Source organism: Balaenoptera ricei, chromosome 8 (assembly GCF_028023285.1).
Source record: "Balaenoptera ricei isolate mBalRic1 chromosome 8, mBalRic1.hap2, whole genome shotgun sequence".
Classification (NCBI taxonomy): domain Eukaryota; kingdom Metazoa; phylum Chordata; class Mammalia; order Artiodactyla; family Balaenopteridae; genus Balaenoptera; species Balaenoptera ricei.
Genome location: NC_082646.1, coordinates 5,326,245 through 5,353,379, shown reverse-complemented (window position 1 = coordinate 5,353,379; position 27,135 = coordinate 5,326,245). Strand labels below are relative to the sequence as shown.

The 27,135-nt window shown below is 46.2% G+C and overlaps 1 protein-coding gene across 3 annotated transcripts in view; it reads right to left on the bottom strand.

The window, feature by feature from the left end:
- Positions 1–27,135, bottom strand: part of ETS1 (ETS proto-oncogene 1, transcription factor) — a 129,174-nt gene that overhangs the window by 11,299 nt on the left and 90,740 nt on the right. For all 3 annotated transcript variants that reach the window (XM_059930066.1, XM_059930067.1, XM_059930069.1), the window contains 5 exons: positions 22,158–22,277; positions 20,151–20,351; positions 17,337–17,414; positions 16,156–16,404; positions 11,515–11,775 (listed from right to left, as the gene is read on the bottom strand). In XM_059930066.1, the coding sequence (XP_059786049.1) occupies positions 11,515–11,775; positions 16,156–16,404; positions 17,337–17,414; positions 20,151–20,351; positions 22,158–22,277 (909 nt within the window). The remainder of the gene's footprint in view (positions 1–11,514; positions 11,776–16,155; positions 16,405–17,336; positions 17,415–20,150; positions 20,352–22,157; positions 22,278–27,135) is intronic.

Genomic DNA, 27,135 nt, shown 5'->3' with positions numbered 1-27,135 from the left:
GAGACTGCTTGATACTTTGGCTTTGCTTTGTGCCTGTAAGTGCCTTTTCCCATTTCCTCTGAGTTATGTCCCTCCTTTGCCCTCAACTCAACCCAATTTCACCTCATCCCCAACACAATCTGTATATGTACGATACATTCTGTAACTGGCCAAGGTGCCTTGGTTCAACGAATCACTGTAGATCAATATGTTCTATACACATGTTCCTCTATCAATGGCTAGTAACACAAGGGCAGCAATCAGGGATGTGAGTTCCAATAATTCAACTCATAACCACAAACAACATTCTAACAGGTACTTGAAAAACACACCTCATGAACGTCATGAGGGACAACATGTTCCTGCCCTTGTGTTTATGCATTGCTGGTATAGCCAGGATCCTACAATGGAAACAAGTTAGAAAACAATTAAAACCAGCTTTTAATGTCAAGTCCATGTCTCTGACACGTTAGACCAAAAGAAAGGAGGAAGCATTTCAAAAAATTTAAACAAACAAACAAAGATGTCAGGCATTGGACATACTGACAGAGAGATAGCAGCAGATAGTATCCTATAAAATGAAAATATATACATGATGGTGGGAAATGCCCAAAACAGGGAGCCAAGTGTCTAGAGCTTTGATCCCAATTCTTCCCTGATTCACTGAGCGATCTCATGAAGCTGGTTAACCTCTCTGGGCTTTAGTTTATCTATCCCTAAAATGAAAATAGTTATCCCTGCTCCTCTCTACTTTATAGAGATGTAGATTAAGTCTCTACGATTAAAAATAAACATAAATATAAATATATGCATATATGTAAAGAGCTGACCACAGCGCAGAGAAGTTTGGGAACAAAATAAAACACAACAATGGAGGGAATCCCCTGGCGGTCCAGTGGTTAAGAATCTGTGCTTCCACTGCAGGGGGCACGGGTTCGATCCCTGGTTAGGGAACTAGGATCCCACACGCTGTGCGGCGCAGCCAAAAAAATAAAATAAAGTAATAAAACACAACAATGGAAGAATTAAACAACAGAAAAAAATATTTTTAAAAGCAGACTTTTCAAAAGGAAAACAAGAGGAAAAAAAAGATGGAGTTAAAAAAAATAGCAAAAGCACTAGATCAAATTCAATTCTTCTTCCAAGAATTCAACTGGCCTTTTATATGGCAACTTTGAAAAAGGAGAAAGTTAGAAGCTAAGACAAAATGGTTAAAGTAAGTGTAAGTGTAAAATGTTTTAAACACTGTAGATGAGAATAACCAGTTCAGGTTTTTGAAAGTGAGGGATAACTCTGAAGTTCTTGCTCTAATTCAAAGTAGGCAGGCACAAAAAGACAGAACAGATGCAAACTGCTTTGCAAGTGAAAGTATCACCGACATTTATGGTTTGGGGAAATCTTGGCCACAGACAGACTTAGATCCTCTTTCCCGCAGTGCACGTTTTCCCCTCCTAATCATTTATACTCATCACCAAAGCACTCTCCGCCTCATAATTATGTAGGGCTGAGCTAGAATGAGTCCAGCATTCCCCACAAATGTCTGTGCCTTGGCCCTAGACACAGATCCCATCAGTATTAACGGAAGGAAGAGCAGAAAGTCTTGTCCAGCTATCAGTGTCCAGGACAGTCTGGGCAGCGAGTCTGGTTGGCTGGCAATGGGTCGGCCGGGCCGCCCCACCTGGGAAAGACGAAAGTGAGGCTCACTTGAGTCTGCCTGGGGCCTGAGAACAAGACACTTAAGTGTCTGGAGGAAAGGCCCTTGTTTTTGCCTGGGCTCCTCACACCTGCATGTGTGCAAGTACACATGTGTGGGAGTGGCCGCAGGGAAAGGAGACGGTTCCTCTCTTAAAGGGGCAGCCTGTACTCAAATGCAGGCACCTTTCCTCCAAACCCAAGAACTCTGCCTAACCACGTTCAATCTGCCACTCAGACACACACTTGGACGGTGAGGCAGCAAAGCTCAAGCCAGGAAGTGGGTTTCTTTACAGCTTTTCCTCCTGATGTCTTCGAGGTAACTGATTGTTTTAAGAAGTCACCAGAAATGGGTAAGGTTTGGATTTGAGGGTACGGAGTGAAAATTTTGTTTAGAAACCAAACAAACAACAAAAAAGCTTTCTGTCACTAATGTAAATGTCAAAAGAAAATGCCTTCCTAAGTATGTAGGTGACAAGAAGAAAGAAGGATGTCTCACTGATTAGAACTAGAAAATAGGACTTGAGAGTTCTGAAGCCTGGACCTTTTCTAGTAGGTTCTCAAATGCAATCTGAGCTTTAGTTTATCCTAGGGAGTAAAGTTTCCCCCTCATACCAAGTTTCCCCCTCGAGAAATGACTAGTTAACGTATTCAAATTCTTGGGGAGGTGACTAGATCCTAAGCCATCATTTGAGCATATAACTTTTCAAGTCTTTATCTAGCAAATAATTTCTGAACACCCCTCAAATGTAAAGCATGGTAGCCAGATTGGGTGGAATAACAGAAGAGGGTATTAAAAGCAGCGTAGAGGCAGCAGCAGAAACACTTCTGTTCCACCACAATGGGATGAGCTGAAAAGGCACTACCCACGCCTTTAAAGAAGGAAGGAGCGAGAACCCAGCCTTGAGGGGCCTTCACGAGAAACTGCACCCATCTCAGCTCTGAAGGTCAAACACCTCCACGGAGCCAGCCCTAAGAGCACCTCTCCCGCCGAACAAGTCCCAGCCTCCTCACCGAGTTCAGACTTTCACATTCACCCACCTTAGGACAACTTTCACTCTCATTATCTCTCAGGGAGAGGTGAGTCACACAGCAAACAATGCAGTTCGGTGAGTTAAAGTCAACAATAGGCACTGAATCCAGAAGCCTGTCATGGGCCACCAAGAGCGCCGGGACCGTGGTCTAGAGTCCTGCTGTACGACCAGCCAGACACCACGCTGATCAGTGAGGGATGCTGGGGCCATGACCACATGCTGCTGGGCCCTCTGGCCACAGGGAGCATATGTGACCCCATCTACCCTGTCCCCACCAAGGTCAGGCTTCCTGGGGCTGCTCCAGCCAGGGATGGCACAGAGGACACATGAGGCCATTCCTGCAAGACAGAGAGCTCCCCCACTGGGCAACTCTGACCGAGGATTCCCATCAGCCTGGCCACACCTCTCTTGGAATTGAGCTGCAGTTGGAGGCTCTTCCTACAAATCTCCTGCCCACCTGCGGCACAGCCTGAAGCCTCCCCTGCCTTCTCTTCCTCTTCCCACTGTGTCCTTCCGATGTTCTCCCCCGAGGCTAATCATGCCTTGGCATCTGCAGACCCAAACTAACATGCTACTAATGTTGGATATTTTCCTACAAATTGTCTGACATTGTGAAAACCTGTGAGAGGCCTCTCCTTTGTTGTTTGCTGTGTGACTTTGGGCTAGACTTCTTCTCCCTCTGAACCTCAATTCCCTCCTTTGTACGATGAGGATAACAGATTTTTCCTCATGTGGTCATTGGAGACAGTTAAAAAAAAAAGAATGCGTATGAAAGAGTCTATCTAGCACATAGTAGGAGCTCATGACACATGTGGGTTGAGCTGAATAGCTGAAGTGACCTAATCTGATATTAAATATTGGCTGTGCCCCCAAGATACTGCCTGGAATTACTGGAATTCTGTCAGTCAAATCCATCATCACCTGACCTCGAAGAACGTAGAACTGTACTGAAGGACAGACGGTCTGGAGAATAATACGAAACAGTGGTAACAACTGGCGCCCAGAGGGTGCTTCCCGTGGACCTAGCACTGTGCTGGGTGCTTTCCATAAGCTATTCATGTAATTCCCACAACAATCCTAGGAGATAGGAGCTCCTATTATGACCATTTTGCAGATGAGAAAACTGAGGCACAGAGATGTCAGCTTGCCCACAGTCACGCAGCTGGTCAGTGGCAAAGCCAGGACACACTCAGGCTGTCCATGCTCTTAACCCCACCACGATGAAGCCTCTGCAACATACCCAGTGGTCAAACAGCCTGGATGGTCTCCTCTCATGTGCTTAACCTGGATTTAAGTCTGAAGGCATAAAAGTGACAGACAGGGTGCTGATAACCATCCCATCTGTAAGCATCACATGAAAGCCACTTTAGGGAGAAGAGGGAGGGATATACAGAGGCCCTTGAACAACAGGGGTTTGAACTTCATGGGTCCATTTATACGTGGATTTTTTCTTTATAAATACATTGGAAAATTTTTTTGTAGATTTGCAACAATTTGAAAAAAACTCAGACAAACCGCATAGCCTAGAAATATGGAAAGACTAAGAAAAAAGTTAGGTCTGCCATGAATGCATAAAATATACGTAGATGTACATAGAACAGACAAAACATGCGTAAATCGACTGTTTATGTTAGCAGGTCAACAGGAGGCTAGTAGTTAAGTTTGGGGATTACACTCGGATTTCTGACTGCGTGGGAGTCGGCGCCCCTCGCCCCCGTGGTGTTCAGGGGTCAATTGTAGCACCTCTGGAATGGAGTCTCCACGCGGAGGAGCCACTGGTCCATCAGCGTCCAGAGCGCCAAAGGCACCCAGGGAGCCGGGAGATGCCAAGGGGCGAAATCGGGGCCACCTGACAGAGCCCTTCCCAGCAGAGGCTGCGGGAGTTCCCAGGCCGGCTGTTCAAGGCCGACAGGACCAACACACTGGCTGAATTTTGTTCAGTGGAAACGTCTGACTTCAAAGACAAAAAGGTGGAGCTTCAAAGTGGAGACAGAGTGGAATTCCAGAACCGTCACCACCCAGTTCCACCACTTGGAGTTAGAGTTTGTTAAAGAAACAGTGACCCAAAAAATGGGAGACTCAGAGACTCCTTTAAAGCTGGGGGGGGCTGGGTCCCCGGAAAAGATGGGTCATCGTGTAAGGTTCCTGCCTCCTAATCCAGGCACCCACAGGCCTCAGGGAGTTGGAACACCAGGGTCTGAGATCTGTTTTGTAAAGGATGAAGGGGCCTCTCTGGCCCAAAGGCAGCTCGCTGGAGCTACTGTAGCTGCGTCCAGACCCCGGGGTGGCTCAGCCAGCTGCGGTCTTCAAGGGCAACTGACGGAAAGGGGGAAACTCCCTGTCCATATTTTCGAAGCCAGTTAGAAGAAAAAAGTGAATAGTGAGGCCAAATCCTCCCACCGTGTGATCTTTTCCACGGGTGGCAGATGCTTAAGAAAAACGGTCCCAAAGCGAACCAGCCAGGAGGCGCGGAAGCAGTGGAATGCCCACGCCGGCAACACCAAGGGGCTTCTGCCCCCCACCTCCAGCCCAGAGCTGCCAGGGAGATCTCCTTCCCCGGGCTCCAAAGTATTTCCCCAGCAGCCTCATAACTGAGCAGCATGTTAACCGGTTACTCCAGTGAGATCCCAAATGCACGCCACACACCCCCTTAGGGCCCAGCGCCAAACACAGCACAGAGAATGAGAGTGCCCCCGGCTTCCGGCAGCAAGCCTCCGTTTAGGCTCAGGGGGTCTGTCTGGCTTCCTACAGCCTGCTACCCACAGGGGCCTGTGAGCAGGAGAGGGAAGATACTCTGTCTCTGCCTTTCTCACTGCCAAGCTCTTTTCTTCCCAGCCACCCAGGTGCTGCCCAAGGATGGTCTACACCAAGACTGTGATGTTTCCTGCAAGCCTGAGGCCAGGCCCAGCCTCGCCTGGGCTGAGAACCTCAGGGCCCCTGTAACAGGCAGTACTGCACAAAACAGGCACCAGAGTTCTACACTCATGTCAGCAAGCTGGTTCTTCTTGACTTTAGTCAATTCACACCCTTATCGCAACAGCAGGGACATGGAAAGACTATATTCCAGAGCCTGGCTCAGGGAATAACCACCCTCCCCCAGTTATAAAACTCCAAGCTGTTCCTAATAACATACCCACCTGTAGAATAGAATTAGAATCTTCTGCACAAATTCACACTGCACGACTCCTCTGCTCTGGTGACGCACCACCCCCCTTCCTCATCAGTGACTTAGGCTCACACCAGAAGCTTCCTTGGTGGTTGTTTGTACCTGAGGACACTGGGGTGATTTTGCAATCCAGCTTTCCGTCAGAAAACTGTGATTTCAGGAAATGCCATCCAATCTCAGGTTTCATTCTGAACTGAAGGGCTTTGAAGCACTTCCTTTTGCAGGAAAGTTGTTTATTTTCAAATACATGTTTTAGCAGTAGCTTTAGGTTCCTGAACCCTAAAACTCAGTGACCGGTCAGATGCCCCAGGTTCTGGGCATGGCCCAGGGACTCTGTTATTGTGTGACGGCGGACGGGCTCTAATTTATCTACAAAATAGCAAGAAGAAGGTTTATCTCAGGCCAAAAGCAACAGGGGAATACCTAGGGCTTCTCTTTCTACAAGGCTGGTATGGCTTCCTGTGATGTCTCACGCAAAAATATTTGCAAGTTGAATTCCTGATAGTCCCATATTGAGCCTTTAGGAGACTGAGGGATCAACTATTCACAAATCTGCCCAGCATGGTAAAACATAATTTCGTTATAGTTACTGACTAGCTTTGGGCTTAGCTTTTCTCAGGCTCCAGGATAAAGAAGAGACCCTCACCACTTCATCAACAATTACAACACAAAGCTGGGGCTTCTCCTAGACAATGACAACACGACAGTTACCAGCAGGCCTGCTCCACACCAACTGCAGAAGTGACAGGAAAGGATTCCTTATTTGTAGCAACAAAAGTCTGGCAATCTGGAGTGAAGTCCTATAAGGCTGATTTACAGACCAATAGCTCCACCCCCTCCTGCCCCCAACACCCCCCCTCCCCCCACAACACACAGTGTGAATTAGTGACAAGCAAGAGACAAGACTCTTAATCTACTCTATGGGAGCAACTGAGATAACCAATGAGTGTTCTCATTCTTTAAGAGGGAGAAAGATTTCGTACTCAGGTGAGACATCTGGTACTTAAGGTTCAATTCAAGAGCTACCTTCCTGCAGAAGGCCTGGAATAAGTCCTTTTTGGTGCCTCAGTTTCATCATTGATAAAAGGGGCCTGGAGGGACAGAGAGGAAGGGAAAATACTCTTTGACAATCCAGCATATTATTCTACACCTGCTGAAATGGAAAAAAAAAAAAAAAATCAGAGATGTCCATGTTTGTCAAGTATCTACAAAGCATTTTGTTTAGGTCCATCAAATACATAGAAAACACCAGGCCACTTCTCTCAGTTTGTTTTGTAATCAGATGGGGTTCATAATGTATCTTCGAACAAAAGAAAATGGAGCTCTCTGATCGCATCAGTTTGATAACCATAAGCGGTCCCAGTAAGGTAAGAAGGTGCATTCTTGGCGGAAGTCAGCACTGCATTTGATGTATTCTTAACTCAGCTAACAGGCAGGCTTTCAAGCCATGTTATCTGCCCACACATCTTGACCTAATTTAACAAGTTGCCATGGGAGCCCAGTGAAGGTTGATGCAATTTTCTTATCTTGGGAGGAAGAATGCAACTGTGCAAGAGAATGTGAAAATTCAGTTTCTAACTGATTTCCACACTTTCAGTGCAGTAACTAAGACAGCATCGGAAGAAGTAAAATGTATTCCTTTGAGAGTGAGATGAACAGAGACCTAGGCTCCTAGTGCGCTGGCAGGAAAATGGATTCACACCCCAGCACAGGGAATCTATACATACATCCTTTAGTTCAAGCCAAGTAATAGTGATGTAAAAGGTACACGTGCTCCTACTGTGTGGCCACACATACGCCGGAGTTAGTCGAATTTTAAGGAAACAGATAAAAAAAAAAAAAAAAAAAGAGCTCAGAACTTGAGATAGAAAATAGGTGTGACATTTATGAGCAATGAAAAGTTTTGCCAACACTTATACAATGATTTCCACTTTCCAAAGTATTTTTCCAAACTGCAGCTCATCTTAGCATGTCTGCATAGACTCAGAGATCCATTTATAAAAACTCCAGTCACTACAGGCTCCCTGCGTGGTGGAGGGGGCTGAGTAAGCATGTTCCATCCCCCTTCCCCGTTCCCTAGGACGTATGTGAAGTGATAAGGGGTCACAATGAGGGGCAAGATATAGTTTGCACTGCAGACAGGAGAAGTCCACCAGGCACTGAACACAGGAAGAAAAGCCACCCCAATTTGGGTCACTCCCGACATGCCTAACAAATTCCTGACCTTCATCAAACCACAGCAATAAGAAAATCCAGTTCAAGTCTAAGGACAAAGACAATGTCTTGAATTCGTCAAGATAGTGAACCTTCCAAGGCTATGAACACTTGTCTGCACTCAACATGTGCTCAGATTTGCTGAAATAATTGATTTGTTACGAGTGAGCTCTCTCCCCTGCGTCTAGCACCATGTCTAGCACTCATTTGTCTCGTTAATTGAGTTAGTTCAATTACATTTTCACAGATCTCCTACCACCAAGAGAAGGAGGGACACTTCCATTTCACTAAAAGTAGAAGAGGGTACAAGGTAAATTTGCCTAAAATCACACAGTGTGTTAGGGCTGGGAGGAGCACAGAGGACTTCTGTTTTCTGGGCTATTGTTTGCACCTCCATTTGAGATGGTTTGAAAAGTTAAATCCCCAGTTATAAAGAAGAAACAACTGAATGGTAAGATACTTAGAAAAACGTTTTTTAGTTCAAATGACTACTTGAATTTTTGAGATCTTTAACTGATAAACATCCACTCTTTTCTTCCATTCACTGAATGTTTTATCCCCTATAAAGAAAGAGATAGAGATAGAGACAGAGACAGAGACAGAGATAGAGAGACAGAGAAAGAGAGAGAGGGAGGAGGGAAGGAAGGAAGGAAGCAAGGAAGGGAGGGAAGAAGGAAGGAAGGAAGGGAGGGAGGGAGGAAGGAAGGAAGGGAGGGAGGGAGGAAGGGAGGGAAGAAGGAAGGAAGGAAGGAAGGAAGGGAGGGAAGAAGGAAGGAAGGAAGGGAGGGAGGGAGGGAGGAAGGAAGGGAGGGAGGGAGGAAGGGAGGGAAGAAGGAAGGAAGGAAGGAAGGGAGGGAGGGAGGAATGAAGGGAGGGAGGGAGGGAGGAAGGGAGGGAAGAAGGAAGGAAGGAAGGAAGGAAGGAAGGAAGGAAGGAAGGAAGGGAGGGAGGGAGGGAGGGAGGGAGGGGTACCCATTAAAAATAATCTATCCAAATAAGGGATGCCATCAAACATAACTCAGAGCTCCAGGACATTCCTGTATTTGTCCTGAAAAGAGCTTTTGATGTTCTCATCTGTTTGGTTCTGGGTTAGGATTGCCAGAGAAGCCTCACAGGCGGCCTTTTGGTGTTGGCCCTCTTGAGGGCAGTTCATGTCCCTAATTTGTACTTCACACTCATTCCTAGTTCTTAAAATTTCCAATTCATCCTTTTCCTTCTCTTCTTGAAACTGGGACACGTGGAGAGATTCCCAACTCTCAGATAATCCTTGCCAAGGTACTGAGATCATCTTAGTCAAAACCCTTTAAATCACTCTTGTAGACTATTAGCTCTACAAGCTTCTCCCATCTAGGAAATCCAGTAACTAATATATATAACCCCTTTCAGAGGAGTTTCTATTTGAGGTGGAGATGAGGCTTTCACTATTTCTAGAAACTTCTAGACTTTCTGTAGTGTAGCCATGAATCCTTAACAGAATCTTTTCCCATGAAGGCTGACCTAAATCATAAGACTCTCTTTGGCCATAACCCAAACTTTAGAACTTAAAGTCAGTTTATTTAATATCATTATCCACAAAACCGCCTTAACTAGCAAAATTTTCAGAACTGTACACCAAGCTAAGAGAGAATGATGAAAATTGTCATGGGAGAAGAATCATAATCGTGCCTGGTAATGGTGGTTATGGTGGCGATTATGCCAGAGGGAATAATGCAAGACCTTTAATAAGGAGAAACTAAGTTGAGGATTTGGTCCTGGAAGCTCGGGCAGAAGGAGAAGAAGAGGTGGCCTTTACATTTGGGCAAATGACAGAGCCTAGGGTTCCCTGCACCATAAAACAGAAGCAAACACAGCCACTTAGAGATGTCTGCCACCTCCACAGCCCAGAGTCATTTCAGAGCTACCCTGGCCTCTCCTCCTCCTAATTAAGCAGCACTTCTCTCCTCCTCCATCAGTGTGTCCAAGTGGAGTCCAGTTCTCACAATACCTAAGAGTTATTACAGGAGCCAGCACTCCTGTGCATATTGAAAGAGACTTTATATACTTTCCTTATTCCAGGCGTCATTAATGGAAAAGGGCAAACTTTCATTGTCTGCTACCCAAGATGGGAAGGAACTCCCTGGCAAAGCAGCAAGTTCCCACCTACGCATGATGTTCCAGCAAGGACTTGGGGAATACTGCAGAAAGAAAAAAGTAGGGAACCTTTAAGCTCCTTTCTGGCCCATAACTCTATATATAGACCTTGTCGCTACCTCAAAATCCAGGCATAACTCCTGAGCACCTATCCGTGCACTGAACTGCATGAGGAGCTGGAAGAATGCAACGTAAAAGACACACCCCTGATACTTGAAGGAGGAGGAACTTTTCTAAGCATGTGAGTTGTTCTCAAAGGTCAGCTGGCTTTCCTAGTAAAGACCTGAGATCTCCCTCACACAAGAACAGGGACCCAGCACACTCTTCAGATCAGACAGACACGTCACTAGAAACACAGATTTTGCTGTCTGTCTTCATCCACACAAAGGGTCCCCACCAGTGACCCGTCCAGGGTGGATAAACTGTAAGAGAAGAGAGGGCAAGATCACAGCTGTGTCATCCAAGCTTAAGATAAGCTCTGCTCGCGACACAATTCCTAATTTTTACAAAACACTACAATCTTACAGAAAGGGTCTGATCATTAACATACGCCTGCTCCTTGGATAGTTCTCAGATATACTCTTCAAACCCTTCCAAAGTCAGACAGCCTATGGGCCACACCTTGCTTGGACAATGAATCATTTCGCTCAATTACCAGATTCTCAATCAAAGCCCAGACTCTCAACATACATCTTCCTTTCTCTATGATCTTTCTTCGTTCACCACTACTACAACTTTCACTCCTGGAAAAAAATCAACAATAAAGCTAAGTGACAAGAAAGGTTTCCTATATAGGGCAGGATCCGGCCAGAGTGTAGGGTGACTGAGGGCACTTTTCCCGTTGGAGAGACCAGCCTAATAATGAGGATTCTACCGCAGATGAGTGCAGGGTGTAGGCCATTCAGTGATGGCTCTGAGAGATGCCACTGCTGCTTTTGGGTTTAGAGAGACCTCGCAAGAGCAGGCGAGAAGTCCCTTGATGCTAGACCACAAGGCAGAGCTTCCAGAAACACCAAATCAACAAGAGTTCCCTTCTCCCAGTTACGGGTAAATATCCAAAATATCAGTTTTCTCTACCAACCTTGGAAAGGATCCCTTGGGATAGAATGACACTGCTTGCTTCCAAAACCCAATGGCTATTCCCAGAGTGGCTTGAGAGGCTAACCCAACCTCTCGGCGTCTACTTCTCCCCACCCGCCCCCCCCAGAAAGAAAGAGGCTGACTTCAGGGGCCGGGAACGCGCACAGAAGCTTCCAGGGAACCCACCCTCAGCGCCCAGGAGGCAGGGCAGGTGCCTACCTGTGTAGCCAGCCAGGGCCGCAGCGGGGATGACAGGCTTGTCCTTGTTGAGGTCAGCACGGTCACGCACATAGTCCTTGAAGGTGCCCTTGGGCTTGTGGTTGGGCAGGGCGGCTGGATAGTCCTCCGAGTCGAAGCTGTCGTAGGACGGGACGCGCTGCAGGCTGTTGAAGGATGACTGGCTGCTCCAGGACTGGGTGAGGCGGTCGCAGCTATCGTAGCTCTCTATGCTCTCAAAGGAGTCCTGGCCCCCGAGCTTGCCTGGAGGGGGAGGAGGAGGAGGAGGCGGGAGGAGGGCAGGGAGGAGGGATGGGAAGAGACACTGTGAAACCCTCTCGGTGAGGATGCGCAGGAGGGATGGAGGGAGTGGCCGGGAGGGGGGGAGAATGGAGGCGTGTGGGTTTGCTCTGGGGAGGAGGGGTTGCCTGGGCCCAGCCTCCGAGCCCCCTGCATGGTCTCGTCTTGCTCCAGAGCCCCTAGGACAGAGATTCAGAGTCGGGCGCAGCTTACGTCTGCCAGAGGGAGACAGCAGTGTTGGGGACCACAAGAATTCTAGAGCCAGAAATCTACAGGCTGAGAATCCAGTCTGCTACGATGGGATTTCTGGCTGATGAATTAGACCCAATGAGTAGATGAAGAAATCTGAGCAGTGTCAGGCTCAATTCATTCCCTATCCTAACTCAAGCCAGGGAGACGATTTCAAAAGGCCCCATTTGGCAAAATATTCTTGTCATAAGAAAAAAAAATTCCATTAGACTAAGAGCAGATTGACCTTCCTTGACCTTGGAACTAAAATATTATTTTTTAGCCTTTTTTCCAAACACTCTTTTAAAATGAAATACATGCAGTAGTGCCTCTATGCCTTCTCAAACAGAGAAAGAAGTTATGAGATGCTTTTTCCAGGAGGTTAAAAAAAGAAAACACTATCACTCTTCTAGATAGAAATCCATATTCTTTATCCTCTCCAAGTGCAACTTTGTACTTGAAATTTGTACTTTATTAGGGAAATGTAGGCAGTAAAAAACAAAGAAGTTGATTAAAGAGTTAAGGTCCATAGCGATGTCAGAAATCCTTTACTCTATGAGTTGCTTAAGGCATTCTTAACTGACCACAAGATCATGCAAGTTCATTAATTTCCCAAACCAGGTTATAAACAGCTGCTATGATTGCATAATAGCTGCTAGAGAAATTTCCATTGGCAAAAATGCCATTAAAAAGAAGCCTAAAAAAATGGGGGGGACAAAAATAAATGCATCTAACTACTGAAAAGGCTCACAGGAATATTTTTTTATGCTTTATTTCCAGATACTTTCCAGGCAACCTAAATTAAATCATGGGAGATTAAATGGCCACTTCAGCAAATTCAAGAAGCCAAAGGATGTGACAAATGTGTACGCAGAAATACCTGTGAGTCAGGGCTGGCTGGTCTACCATGAAATTTCAATCCCAGAATAAGGCTGGCATACACAACGTAATACTAATGTGTTTCTGGTGTATTCTCCCCTTCATAACAGAGGGAATTCGTTAAACCAATGAAATTCAAATATTTAATCTTGGTGTCCAAACCAAAATTAAATATACAGTAATTAAGAAGGAAGATACACTGCTTCCAAAAAAATTTTTTTTTAATCCCAGGTAAAAGATACTCAGTTAAATATGTAATTTTTGCATAATCTCCCCCTTGCAGATTTCCTGAACCTCTTAACCCCTCCAATACTGCCTGGAACAGAAACATAGTTATTTATCTGCTTCATCTCATGCCTTCTTCCAATCACTCATTCAAAGAAGGGTAATCCCCAGAAGGTAAACGGAAGAGCCCCAGAAGGTAAAATGGAAGAGCTTCATGGAGTTATCGGCCCCGCCTACCCAGTCCACTGTCATATTTGCAACTTTTTATTATTATTATCTACTCAGTACTCTGTAATGACCTACATGGGAAAAGAATCTGAAAAAGAGTGGATACAGGTATACATATAACTGATTCACTTTGCTGTACACCTGAAGCTAACACAACATTGTAAATCAACTCTACTCTAACACAAATATTTAAAAAATAAAAAAAGAACGGATTGTCCCTTCCAGAAATTCACATTAAAAGACTCAAGAAAACAGCCCCCAACCAAGAATGCAACAGCCTCTTTTCAACAGAACAGGAAATTTTGTGGTCTCTCATAAAAAGGTGTTTGCTCATAGCAGCTATCCATCTTACACACACCAAAAACCTAAGAAAGAAAGTTTATATTTTCATGAAGAATACTCCCACGAAGTCACCGATGTTGAGGCTGTATTTATACTCAAATGTCCCTGAGATGATTCTCTCAGTCATTTTTATATTTGGAGGGCACAGAGACTGGAATTTTCACATGCAAGACAGCTGAGCTTCCAAGGAGTCCCAATAAGCAAGGGCACTAAACGAGGCCAGAACCACTCTCTGGCAGCCTCTCAAACATGAGCCAAATGCAAGTCTGTTGAGAGTTGCAGTTTATAGCAGTAGGCTGCTTTCATTTTAGCTCTCTTTCACAATCCTGGAGCTGGGAACCATCATTTACGGGTATTTTCTCCCAAAATGGGTTGACTCCAACTGGATTAGACACTCGGTTAGGCTACTGTGCTCATGCAGGGAAGCTCGTGTCCTCCACGCCATCCATCAGCTGGCTTTCCTGAGAAATGGCTCAGCGAGGTCCTTCCAAAGCTACTCCACCACACAGACCTCGGAGCACTCAGAACAGTAGGTTGGGGAGGACGACGGCAGCCCACTGAACAGACCAGCACAAAGAAGACAGCTCTCCGAGTCCACAGAAGTGGGACACAGAAGCACTCTGTATACCCTAATGCAGTACACGAACACTACAATGATTGTTGATAATAAGCAGCTCGCAGTGATGCTTTCAGTCTAGACCGATCCTACCGTGTCACAGCCAATCAGCCCCTGGAATACATCCTGTCTGCGGCGCTTCTAACTCGCAAGAAGCAACCGTGAACAGACCAGTCTCCCCCTCAAGTCTGTGTGGTGTGAAGCTTGGTGCGAGTGAGGGAGAAGGAGGCCAGAGAGAAAGCCCTCCTGTCCTCTTGTACAGGTCACCGTCTGGTCCATCGGGATTCATTTGGGGTCGCGGGGCGGGTGGGGACCAAAACCAAAAACCAGGAGAAGGAGAGGGAGAAGGGGGAATCACACAAATGCAAAGCCAGACGCCAACTGGAAAACGACCTGGCAGCAGATCTGCCCAAAGTGACACGACGGCTGAGTCCCCACGCACACTCGGCCTCATCACACATGCACAGGAAGCCCCGTGAGAAAGAAAGGCGCTCTGTTGCTGTGACCCGCCTGAGAAAAAAGGTACACATGTGTGTAAGTATTTAAATAGACCTGCATCCAAAAATAAAGAAGAAAGGGGAAGGCGAAGCTGGTCCCACCCATCCCCTTCTGTCTGAAACACAAAAACACCCCGGGGCTGCAAGAAGGCAGATTACAGGTTCCGATTTTGCTGGGGACTTTCCCTCTGCAGGCCTGCTGGTCATCGCGAGGCCTGCTGGGAGGAAGTAGGAGCCTGGACACTCGAAGGAGAGGACAGTGTGTCCGGCCCACGAGGCCTTAGCATAGGAAGCAGGGTCATCACGGAGCAGAAGTCACCACGAGGCGGCCAGGCCCGACTTCTGGGGCCAAAGGCCTCGCAAGCACCACTTGGAAGGGCTTTCTCCTGTCCTCTTCCTGTCTCTAATTCCCTCCCACTTATCCATCAGAATAGTCATCTTTTTCAACTTGTCAGAAATCAGCTAGTCCTTCCTGGATGAACAAGTCCCTCTTTACGATGGACTGCACTTTTGTCAGAAACAAAACAATCTGGAAAACTTCACTAGGTGAGCCGCGCCTCTGAGTGTTTATGTCCTGATCTTAAAAACTGGGCGTATTTAACCTTTTTTGCTTTATAGAGTCAGCCAGCTCTATTTTGAACCATTTATTTCACTGTCAGTGAGTATTTTATCATTGTCCGAACAGTCACGGCAACGAAAGTACCTTCTTCTGGAAGTCTCTGGCCGCCTCTTTCCCTGGTCCTCTAGCTAAATACACACTTTCACCACACTGCTGAAGACTGGTTCCAAATAAGCTGTTGGTTAACCATCTTCTATCTTCCCAAACCAAAGAAGTCACAGGAGGCTAGGAAGCCCAGGCTGAGAAGCAGAGGTCATTCAGATACCAAGCCAGGATGTTCGGGATGACCGGGAATGTTCGGAACACCAGGATGACGCAGAGATAAGGGCTCTCCGGGAGGGTCTCTGAATCATTTTTATGTGATTGTGTCCTCCTTAAGCAAAATCCTCTCCAAGAAAATAACGCATACCTTAAAAAACAGCCACAAGCACCTAAAGTTATCAGGTGGTGAAATGTTTTACCTAAATAAGAAAGGCGATTGTTCTTCCTGCCAGATTTCAGTTCCACCATGGACCCAGACCCTTCATGTCATCATGAAGGACTTAGCTAAAATTCCACGATACAAAGTTCTTAATATCTAGACATTCTAAGATGGAAAGGCTGAAACTCAGGAATGCCCGGGGCTAAGAGCAAGGGGGGAAAAGTGGGACCTGGAGAGCTCACAAAGTCAGGTAATTCTTAGAATTTTCTAGAGCAGAAATCCGACCTACCACGACTGGTCCTCCCCATGCACATGTTGTCTGGGGTCACCACTTCTTGTTTGATGGCAAAGTAGTCAGTCTGCAAGGTGTCCGTCTGCAGAGGGTCCCGGAGGATGACCGAGGGATAGTCGTTCTCATACTTGAGGGAGAGGAGCTCCTCCGAGCTGATGGGATGGAGGGTCTGGTAGGACTCTGTAATGAAGCTGGGCTCAGAGAACTCCGAGGGAGGGACACACTGGGCATGCTCGATACCGTAGCCTGGAAACACAGAGCATGTGCAATTGGAGAGAGGAGAGATGAGTACCGGCAACAGGCCGTTCCTCCCCACTTACAAGGGCCCCGCGATGTCAAACAAGCTGACTACCTTTGGGAATGCAAGAAAAATATTTTAAGTGAAAAGGGCCTGGGTTTTCAACCTTGCTCCACTACTCAAGAGCCGTGGCCCTTGACGAGACACTTCCCTTTTCTGACTTAATTGTCTCATCTCGAAAACAGGGATGGTGGCCACCTTCCTCAAGGTGTTGTGATGAAGATCCAATGACAGCATACATGGAAAAAGCCTACCAACATTTCTAGCACACAATAAGCTAGTTGTTGTTGTTGTCAGGATAAAAATCATAATAGTAAAGAGATAAAGTGAAAATAAACCTGCTTAAATAAGACACCCTTTGAAAGCAAAGTCATCAGATAAGCACAGCCCTACGCTGATTCTCTCCCTCCGGCCACCCCTGCCGCCTGGTGAGGGATACGGTACTAGGAGGAGAAGGCCTTATGTTCCTGAGGTTGCAGGCCATGCTCTGGAGGAAGGATTTCACAGGAAATGCTGTCACATCTACCAGTAAAAAGCAAAGAACAAGGTCCAGGGCAAAATCCCTAGCCCGCACCTCTGATGGCCACCACGGGGCACATAACGGTTTGGAGGCAAGTCACTGTCTCTCTGTGTGACCTTCATGCTGAAGACATGGGAAAGACCCCAGTGTAGGAGCGTGCAGGTGAATAAAACGTGCAGATAGGTTGAAGCCTTGTGCTTTGTGGGAAGAACAAAACCACCAAGAGTCTACATTTAAGAAGATATTATTTTCTGTAGAATTACCAGGCAGGGGCCTGAGATGGCCTAGGACAGGGGATCCCTTCCTAAGTTCCCGTGACAACGAGCAGGAAGTGGGGAGAAGGGCAGGAGGCGAACTTACTAATGAAGTAATCCGAGGTATAGCGGGACTCGGGGTACGGAGGGTTGACTCCATTAACTTGGTATGGCTTCACATCCTCTGCAACAGACAGGGGAGGAACGAAACAAAGAGGTCAGCCTGCAAGCAACGCTCAGCCGAAGAGGACCTTGGACAAAAGGACCACAGTGATCTCAGCCCCTCTTGGCAGAAATCTGCATGTCCACTAACTGAGCTGGGGTCTGAGTCTCCCCTGACTGGGGCCTTGTCTAGAGACGAGCTCACTAAAGTATGGCTAAGTTTATGATTCCGGTAGCTGCAGAATGGGATTTAATATCTCAGAAAGCGCATTCTGTGAGTAATCTCTAAGGGGTGGGAAGGCATTCACCCTCTTTCTGATGCATGCGTGTGCCGCCAGCAGCCGAGGCTTGAAGACATCTTGGGAGGTTACCAAAATCAGTCGCCAACACTCAAACCGATCAGGTCCAGAGCTTTTCAGAAATATAGGACCATCCCTAGGCAGGTAGATTTTAGAGCCTCCATTTCTTCCAACAGATGTCTGGTTTTTGTTTTGTGTTTTTTCTGTTGCCCTCAAATGTCAAGTTCAGGGCCACATAAGATGTTAGTAAGGTGACGCTACTTAGTGAAATATGACAGGGCTCATACAAAGAGAGAGAAGAGGCACAGAGCCAAACTCCTGTCCAGATGCCAACCTCCGCAGGAATGAGAATGGAACGTGGATGAAGGTAAGGAAGCAGAGGAAGCCTCTCTCTGTGGAACTAAGGTGAGCTTGTGGATCCTCTAATGACCCTGGAATCTGGTGGCGGCCCCGGACCATTGTAGGGAACAGTCTGATTACGTTTCACTGTAAGAATCAGACATAAAGACAGAGGGTTGGTTTGGGTTTCTCCTCAGGTATTTGATAGCTTGTTGGGAGCAGAGACTGCTGGGAAAACAAGTTTATGCCTGCACAGAAAAAACAGTTCCCAGCTGAGATAAAATGATTAAACTCTGCTTTAGCAGCTTATCAGATTGAAACATCCCCTGTACCTTTGGCCTGCCACCCCACCCAGAAAAGCTATGTTGTTTCGGCGCTGGGTTGCCTTAGCTTAATCACAGAACAAAAGCTGTAGCCTCAATACAGACGTCACGTTCAGCTCTTCAAGGACCTGAAGGAGGACGATTCTCCTGCCTCTCTCCCTTGAGAATGGGTGAGATGTTCTCAAACCCACTCCATTATTTCCTAATTCTCCTAAATTTGCTTGTATTATTCCTTTGCAGGAAGGTAGGCCAGAAGCTACCCCACGAGTCCGCATCATTACACAAAGAACACAGGACAGGAAGTTCGACTGAAAAGACTTAGGTTTAAGGAAACAAGTGATGTTGAGAAAACCACCTAACCTGTCCTCATTTTACAGACAAGGACACCGAGAGAACATGCCCTTCCCATGTCCCAGGGTTGTTTTGAGAATCCAATGAGAAAAACGTAGTTTCAAGCACTTTGGAAACAAGGAGGTGCTGTACAGATGAGTTATAACTGATCAGAGGCAGGTTTGGACACTCCAGGACAGCTGGCTGCCCCAGGGTGAAGACTGGAGGGAAACGGTGTATTAGCAGCATACATTGGGGCGACACGGTCTGGTATACCCCACTGCTGTGTTGATAAGCCAATGCTTGCATCAGATCTGTTCTGAGCCTGCTGTATCTTTTCCCTCTATACACAGGTGCTCACGTCAACATGTGCGAGTGGTTTGTGGCAGTTACACCGAGATCACGGCGTTGCTTTGGGGAAGGCCAGACTCACCTAGTTCTCGACTCTGCTTATTTATTTCTGTTTCAGCAGAAGCTGAAGAGAAGGGGAAAAAAGAAAAAGATAACACTTCTGTGCCCAGAGGAGTCTAATTTGGGTCTCTCCTGGGCATTGCAGAGTGGAAAATATCCTTAAACAAAGGAAGGTATTATATGGAATAAAAGTGCTAAGCCTGAGTTCTGCTGCCTGCCCCCCTCCCCCCGTCACCGCGTCTGCGCCAGGGCTTGGAGCTGGTGACCACAGGGAAAGGGTGGGCCTGGGTCAGAGAGGGCAACAGGCTTCTAGGCTTACAGTCAGCTGGAGGGCACTGCTGACTGCTGGTAACTGCAATTTATTTTAAGAAGAAATTCAGAAAAATAAGCGCAAAAACACCCAAGTTTGCCGCCTGCTGCTGTTTCTGTACTCAGCCAGGACTGTGGTACATGAGTCACTTGGTCCAAAAAGGTTGGAAGAGGCTGGTAGGAGAGGCCATGTCATTACAAGGTTGCAACACGGCGTCCTGACATAACCCCGGTTTCTGCTCCAGATGGAAAAGGTGTACCTCGCGACTGCAATTCCAATCCAGTTAGTGGGTAGAGAAGCCTGCTTATTAAGAAGCTCTGAGAAACAAACCTTGGATGTGGCCATGGATCAAGAGAGTGTGTCTTAAGATTACCAAAAAAAAAAAAAAAAAAAAAAAGAGAGAGAAAGAAAGAAAAACTCTCTTGTTGCTGGCTGTGGGCACTGCTTGTTCAAACAGTACCTGAGTCTAAGATCAGGATTGGGACCAGAACTTCGCATACCAAGAAGCTTCAGGAGGACAGTCTAGCTAAAGATTAAAATTGGAACCTCCAGTACACAGAAGAAAAAGAAACTTACATTTATGGAACACTTGCTATTTACCAGGCACCGTCTATGCCGTAGACCACACGTGCTGTGATTGGATGCCCAGGTGATGGCATCGACGTTGCACCGCTGGGCACGCTCCCGGACCTACTCTCGAAGCCACCCCATACGGCTCCCACCTCACCCCGCCCCCATGCATTTACCTTTCTGCAGGATCTCCAGATGCTCCCACAAGATGTCCCCAACGAAGTCTGGGGCCAGCTCGAGAAAGCAGTCTTTCCCCAGCGCGCAGAGGGCTGCCCCGTTCATGCAGAACTTCTGGAAGTCCACACCCTTTAGGCTGAACTCATTGACAGCCCACATCACCCAGTCCCGAACATGGGTCTCTGTCCACTGCCGGGGGTCTGCGGGGAGAGATCAAATGACGTTCCAGCAGATCGGGCTCTTAACTCTTCCCCGAGCCTCAGAGACAACATGAAAGCATCTGACCTTCACTGAGGATGTTCTCGGATTCACAGAATTAGGAATGCCCGATGGGGCATCTTCCATAACCCTCCCCCCACCCCCCACCCCGCATCCAACAGCCCCATCTTCTCTATCTTGCCAGCTAGAAGATCACTGTCATCAGCTAAAAAGTAGCAGAGTATTCTCCACCCTTGGAATCTTCAGACCAAGATTCCAGGAATCTCCTCTTTCACTGCCTTGTTTCCATCAGACTTTTTTAAAGCCTGGGACAAGGGAACAAATGACTTCTTTAACAGCAATAATAACAACGTCAAGTGTGCTCTGGATGTGGCACTCACCTCTGCCTGCTCTTAACTCTTATAATGTACTTGAGACCATCATGCTTAATTATTTTTATCTTAGTTAATCATGGTTAGCTCAGTTGTCCCTGGGTATCCAAGGAGGATTGGTTCCAGAACCCCCTCGGATACCAAAGTCTGTGGATGCTCATCTCCCTTACATAAAAGGGCGGGGTACAGTCAGCCCTCTGTATCCGTGGGTTCCTGCATCCGCAGATTCAGCCAACCGAATCTGACCTGTGGTTGGTTGAATCTGCCAATGCGGAACCCTCGGAGGGCTGACTGTAATAATCACAGCAATTAGTAATAGTAAGCCATTCAAATGATACTTAGTAATAACGACATTATTAGGTACCTGTATTATACCAGATACCCTTCAAAATATATACACATCACAGGCCCTGCATTGAGTAGAAGTGTAGGACAGACGATATATAATCTTCACACATGACCCCTGGTTTAACATGACTACACCGGCTAATGACACTTAAAGAGCTCAGATGGTGGCAGGCTGTGAGGCCCACAGCATGCCTGCTCTCAAAGTTACCCCCTTCGATCTAGACCATGACCTTATGAGATGCTGGAGAACCCAGGGGTCAGAATTCACTGTATTGTGCCTTGTGATTGGGCATTGCTGTCAGCTGAGGTTTGTGGGAAAGTAGAATACACGGAAAGGTAGACAGATACGTTCACAGAATCTACCAAAGGCTTGCGTCTGGCAGGGTGGAAGCCTCTCATGCAGCAGTAGCACTGGCCTGGTCTAAAGACAGCTTCTGTTTCTCTTACTCAATAGAAAAGCGTTCTTTCTGTTCTCAATTGTTCAGGAAATGCTGCTTGGTCAAGGCTTAAGTCTTCCCCCATCATGTTTCCTTTCTGACAACTCAAGCCACTTCCCCTTACATTCCCGAATAAACCCTTTTGGATGAGAACACCCAAAGGTAAACACATTTCACCAAAGGACATGGAAAAGAAAATGAGTAAATTCCCAGAAATGCAGCTCATCGAGTTCATCCAATGGTGGCCCAGAATGACTCCAAGACCATGCCTTCCCAACTTGTCTGTACTATGGAGTCACTTGAGAAGCTTCAGAATTACTGATGCGACCAGCAATTGTGACTTAATTGGTCTGGGACCTGACCTGGACTGTGGAATTTTTTGACGATCCCCTGTCTAATGTGCAAACAAGTTTGGGCACCACTGCCCTAAAACCAAGATGGCAGGGGCAAGCCTGGGAGATGAAGGAGCATCGGCATGTGTCTACGCTTGTTCCAACAGATGTCTGCAACGATCTGTGGCTGCTGACTGAAGCGTGGTGAGTAATAACGTCTATCTCACCCAACAGGTGAGAAAACTAACCATGCCTCAAAGTCTGATCCCATCATCTCTCCTCCCAACTACAAAACCTACCTTTTGGAATTCCCAGGCGTTGCTGCTCTTTAGAGAAACCACTGAAGGTAGCTTTCAAGGCTTGAGACATCATTTCTTTGCTGCTTGGAGTTAAGAGCGGAACATCTGCACATTCCATATCTGTAAGGAAAAAATAGCACATGAATACTAACAAAAACGAAATAGGTGATGGATGTTAGCTAGACTGGTGGTGGCGATCGTTGTGCAACAGACACAAATATCACATCATTATGTTGTATACCTGAAACTAACGTAAGGTTACATGTCAGTTACACCTCAGTTTTAAAGATAAAACTAAGTAGGTAATTAACCTCCCATAAAATATAATAGAGCATGAATGGTCTGAAGAAGAAGACAAGCTGAGAAATAACTGTAGTAGCATCCTCACCAGGGCAGGTAAAATTTGGGGGGCTTTCCACAATGTGGTAGGGCCCATAAAAAAAAACAAAAAACAAAAAACCTGACTCTTGCCTCGTATGCTCTGCCTCTCTGACAAAATACATTTATTCTTTCTGTATAGCTCTACTAATTCCCCCATAGCCCCTACCCATCCTTCACACTCACTGAGAATATTAATGTTTCTACACACTTGCCGTTACCTATGAAAAGGAAATAACAACATTCGTTCAATAAATAATTATTTAGCATTTGTCACATGCAAGGGATTAGAGAAAGAACAGTGAACAAGACAGTAATGATCCCTACCCTGAAGGAGCTGGATATCAGATTCTGGCAGGGAAATCAGTCATTAAAAAAACTATTTACACAATTAAACGTTCAAATACAATGTCAGTAAGGGCTTCATAGGAGGAGTAGAAGATGAAGTGTTAACACATAACAGGGAGTCCTGCAGGTCTGGAGGAATCAGAGAAGGCCTCCTTTCGAAGTGAGATGTTTGACCTGAGACCTGAAGGATACACAGGAGTTTTTTAAAAACTACTCCAGACCAGTGGTTCTCAAAGTGTGGTCCCCAGACCAGCCATATCAGCATCACCTGGGAGAACTCAGCCCCACCCAGACCTCCTGAATCAGAACCTCTGAGGGGGCGGAGCCCGGAAATCCGTTTGTAACACAGAATCCAGGTAATCCTGATGAGCACTGAATTAGAGGGCTGTGATCCGAGATAAGAGAATAGCACAAATGAAGGTCCTGAGATGGGGGAAGAGGGCAACCTGGGCCTGTTTTAGTATCAAAAAGATCAATGCAACTGGAGCAGAGTGATCAAGGGGACAGCAGCTTGAGAGGAGGTTGAAAACACAAGTAAGGAGTGAGTTAAGGAATTTATAATTGTATCCTGAGCAAAACAGGCATTGAGAGTTTCATGCAGAGGAATGACATGACTACATTGTGTTTGAAGAATGTCATCTTACGGTAAGTCTACTTTTATTTTATTTATTTATTTATTTTTGGCTGCGTTGGGTCTTCGTTGCTACGCGCTGGCTTTCTCTAGTTGCGGCGAGCAGGGGCTACTCTTGGTTGCGGTGGCTTCTCTTGATGCGGAGCTCGGGCTCTAGGCACGTGGGCTCAGTAGTTGTGGCTCACGGTTCTAGAGCACAGGCTCAGTAGTTGTGGCACACGGGCTTAGTTGCTCCGTGGCATGTGGGATCTTCCCAGACCAGGGATCGAACCCGTGTCCCCTGCATTGGCAGGCAGATTCTTAACCACTGCACCACCAGGGAAGCCCCCGGTAATTCTATTTTTAAATTTTCAAGGAAATGCCATCCTGTTTTCTCACAGTGGCTGCATGATTTTACAGCCCCACCATAGTGCACAAGGGTTCCACCTCCTTGCCAACACTAATTTTCTGCATTTTTTTATAGTAGCCATCTTAATAGATGTGAAGTGTATCACACGGTAGTTTTGATCTGCATTTTCCTAATGATTAGTGATGTTGAGCATCTTTCCATGGGCTTATTGGTGATTTGTGTATCTTCTTTGGAGAAATGTCTACTCAAGCATTTCTAGTAGAGTGATTTGTCTTTTTGTGTTGAGTTTTAGTTCTCTATATACCCAGAAGAGCTGATAGCAGGGGTCTTGAAGAGATATTTGTACACTCATGTTAATAGCAGCATTATTCACAGTAGCTAAAATGTGGAGGCAACCAGGTGTCCATCAACAGATGAGTGGATAAGCAAAAGGTAGTATATACACACACAGTACAATATCATTCAGCCTTACAAAGGAAGGGAATTCTGACATATACTGCAACATGGATGAGCCTTCACATTATGGTAAATGAAATAAGCCAGTCATGAAAAGACAAATTATATAAGGGACTTAGAATTCTCAAATTCATAGAGACAGCAAGTAGAATGGTAGCTTCCAGGGCCTGGAGGGAGGAGGGAATGGGGGGTTGTGTCCCGGGGACAGAGTTTCAGTTTTACAGGATGAAAAGAGTTCTGGAGGTGGATGGTGGCAATGGTTGTGCAACATTATGGGTGTATTTAATCCCACTAAACTGTAACTTAAAAATAGTTAAGTTGGTAAATTTTAGGTTATGTTCACTTTACCACAATTTTTAAAAATGGGTTAAAAAAATAAAAAGATCCCCTTAGCTGCCGGTAAAGAATGGTTTAGGAGGTAACTCCAAATGGATGCAAGAAGACTTGTTAAAAAGCTCTTGCATCAGTTGTGGTGAGGGATGATGGAGGCTTTGGCTCTGCAGAAAATGTTAAGTGGTCAGATGTGACATGCATATAGGAGGTAACACCTATAAAACTTGATTTATGTAGGTGGTGAAGAAGTATGAAGAATCAAAATCTGCAGATTCACAAATGTGACCTCCTTTGTTATTGCCACGTGCATCTTTACCTCTGCTGTGTCCCTCTTGTACTTGCAGACCATGTTCAAAGCCAAGATACATAGATATGGTTCAAGTTAAAAATCCTCCAAATTCACCTCAGGCACAACTTCCAACAAAAAGCAAATAAGCAAAGAAATGACTTGAGAATTCCTACTAGCTGTCCTGTGACCTTGAGACAGCAATGCACTTTACTGCAGTAATTTCCAGAAGCCCTCTTGCTCACCTGGAATCTTCAGTGTATCATAGGAAACTGACAGAAAATGGCGGGGCCACTGGAGAAGTTCCTCCACCAGCCATCTCTAAACCCTGGCTAGTTAAAAAGTTCCCTGGATGTAAGTAATGTGTTATTGGCTGGATAAAATGGAAACATAGGAGGGAAAAAAATGATAATTGGTGACCTCTGAAAACAGAAACAAATATATTGCCTCTGAACATCAAAATGAATGGAAATTACGTGGCGAGAAAGAAGGGCAGGCAGCTCTTTCCCTCAGTTTGCTTTGAGCGGTGCTACCAGGAAACTGCCCAGAGTCTGCCCTGTGCCCTAGAAGAACAGAAGGGTTCACTGCTGTGGCTCTCCCAGGCCCTGCACTGAGGGGGATCTGAAGTTACAGGGAGTGGAGAGTTTGGGTTGCCCTGGGACATGCCCAAAAAAAGCCTAGTGGAAAAATCAACACACCTCCAGGAAGGTTGACAAAATGCTGGAAAATCCCAGATTGTTAAGGGGAAAAGTAGGGGGATGGGATAAAATGTTGATTACATAACATCCAGCCCTTTGAACAATGGAATAATCATCACATGAGTCACTAAGAAAGACATCAGTGCTCCCCCTTCATCCCCACTCTCTTCATCCAAGAACAGCCAAGGGACAGGTCCAGGAGATCTTCCCTTAGAGTGGAAGTCAGTTTGACTTTAGAGAAAAGGGCTCTCTATTTAATCAAGAGTATCGCTTCTGAAAGAAGGAACAAATGCAGCAACCCCAGCTCCCAGCACAGGAGTCAATCAACAAACGCTGGATGAATTCAACGTCTTCCAAATTTGAATCAACTTTCCATCCCTTCGCTCCCATCCAACACCAATTCATGAACTTGAACTGTGTGGGTTTTGTTGTGTGTGTTTGTTCCCTCCATTGGATTTATGACTCGATGAAAAGGACTCTACTGATGGCAGAAGTGGGCCAGGAAAATGCATGTGGAAAATGTGGGCCAGGCCAAACGGACCAGCAGTGGTTCTGCTGCAAACTGGAACCGAAGGATGAGGCTAGGAGGCCCCAGACGCCTTCTGAACAGGAAAGCCTGGGCAGCTGGATGCTAGGGTCATGTGAAAGCTGAGGGTGACAGCAGAGAGCCCGGAGTCTGCTTCCTATCACAGCGGTGCCCCAGCAGTCTGGCCAGGACAGGGCCTCTGGGCTGACAACTCCCCATGCAGGTTTCCACTTCCTGTCAGGGAGCCGGCACTTCCAGGTTCTGGCTTGTTCTCTCCGAGGGAAGCAGCTGGAATTAACTTGTGCCTGTCCGCCTCAATGCCATTCTCAAAAGCCTGGTCCACATGCCAGGCTTTAGGTGCTGCATGGCACCCAGAGGCTGTGCCCCTGACTGGGGACTCAGAGCGCTGGGTCTCTGGAAAAGGCGCTCCCAGCCCAGCTGGGGAAAGCCAACACCACACACTTGGGACACCTGGACTTGATGAGCTCAGGAGAAGGCGTTATCAGTGCCTTTGGACCCAAAGCATTCAGACAGGACAGTCAGAGCTTTATCTATTTTCATGAAGTGTGGAATTGAAGGTTTAAAAACAAATCAAAACTCCTCTATAAGAGAATGAACAATCAGCCAGGATTGTCTTTTTTAGTAGCACAGGCACTGCATGTAAATGATGATGAATAATCACTTTCAAAAGTGGTATTAACATAAAACATTAAACTCTCCTCATGAAGAATATGAATGCAAAAATGCCCTCTGTGTTGCTCGTTCGTGTTTGTGGCAGTTCTGTCAATTACACTGACCAATAAAAATAATGAAATCATTACACAGGTGGAGAAGCTGACATGGTTTTTGGCCCAAGCAGGCATCTCTGTTATTCTGACCACACCTTATCTCGTTACCTATTAAAATATATGGAGGTTCCTTAAAAACAGAACTACCATACGACTTTTCTATTAGGTGCCAAAAGTATTTCTAA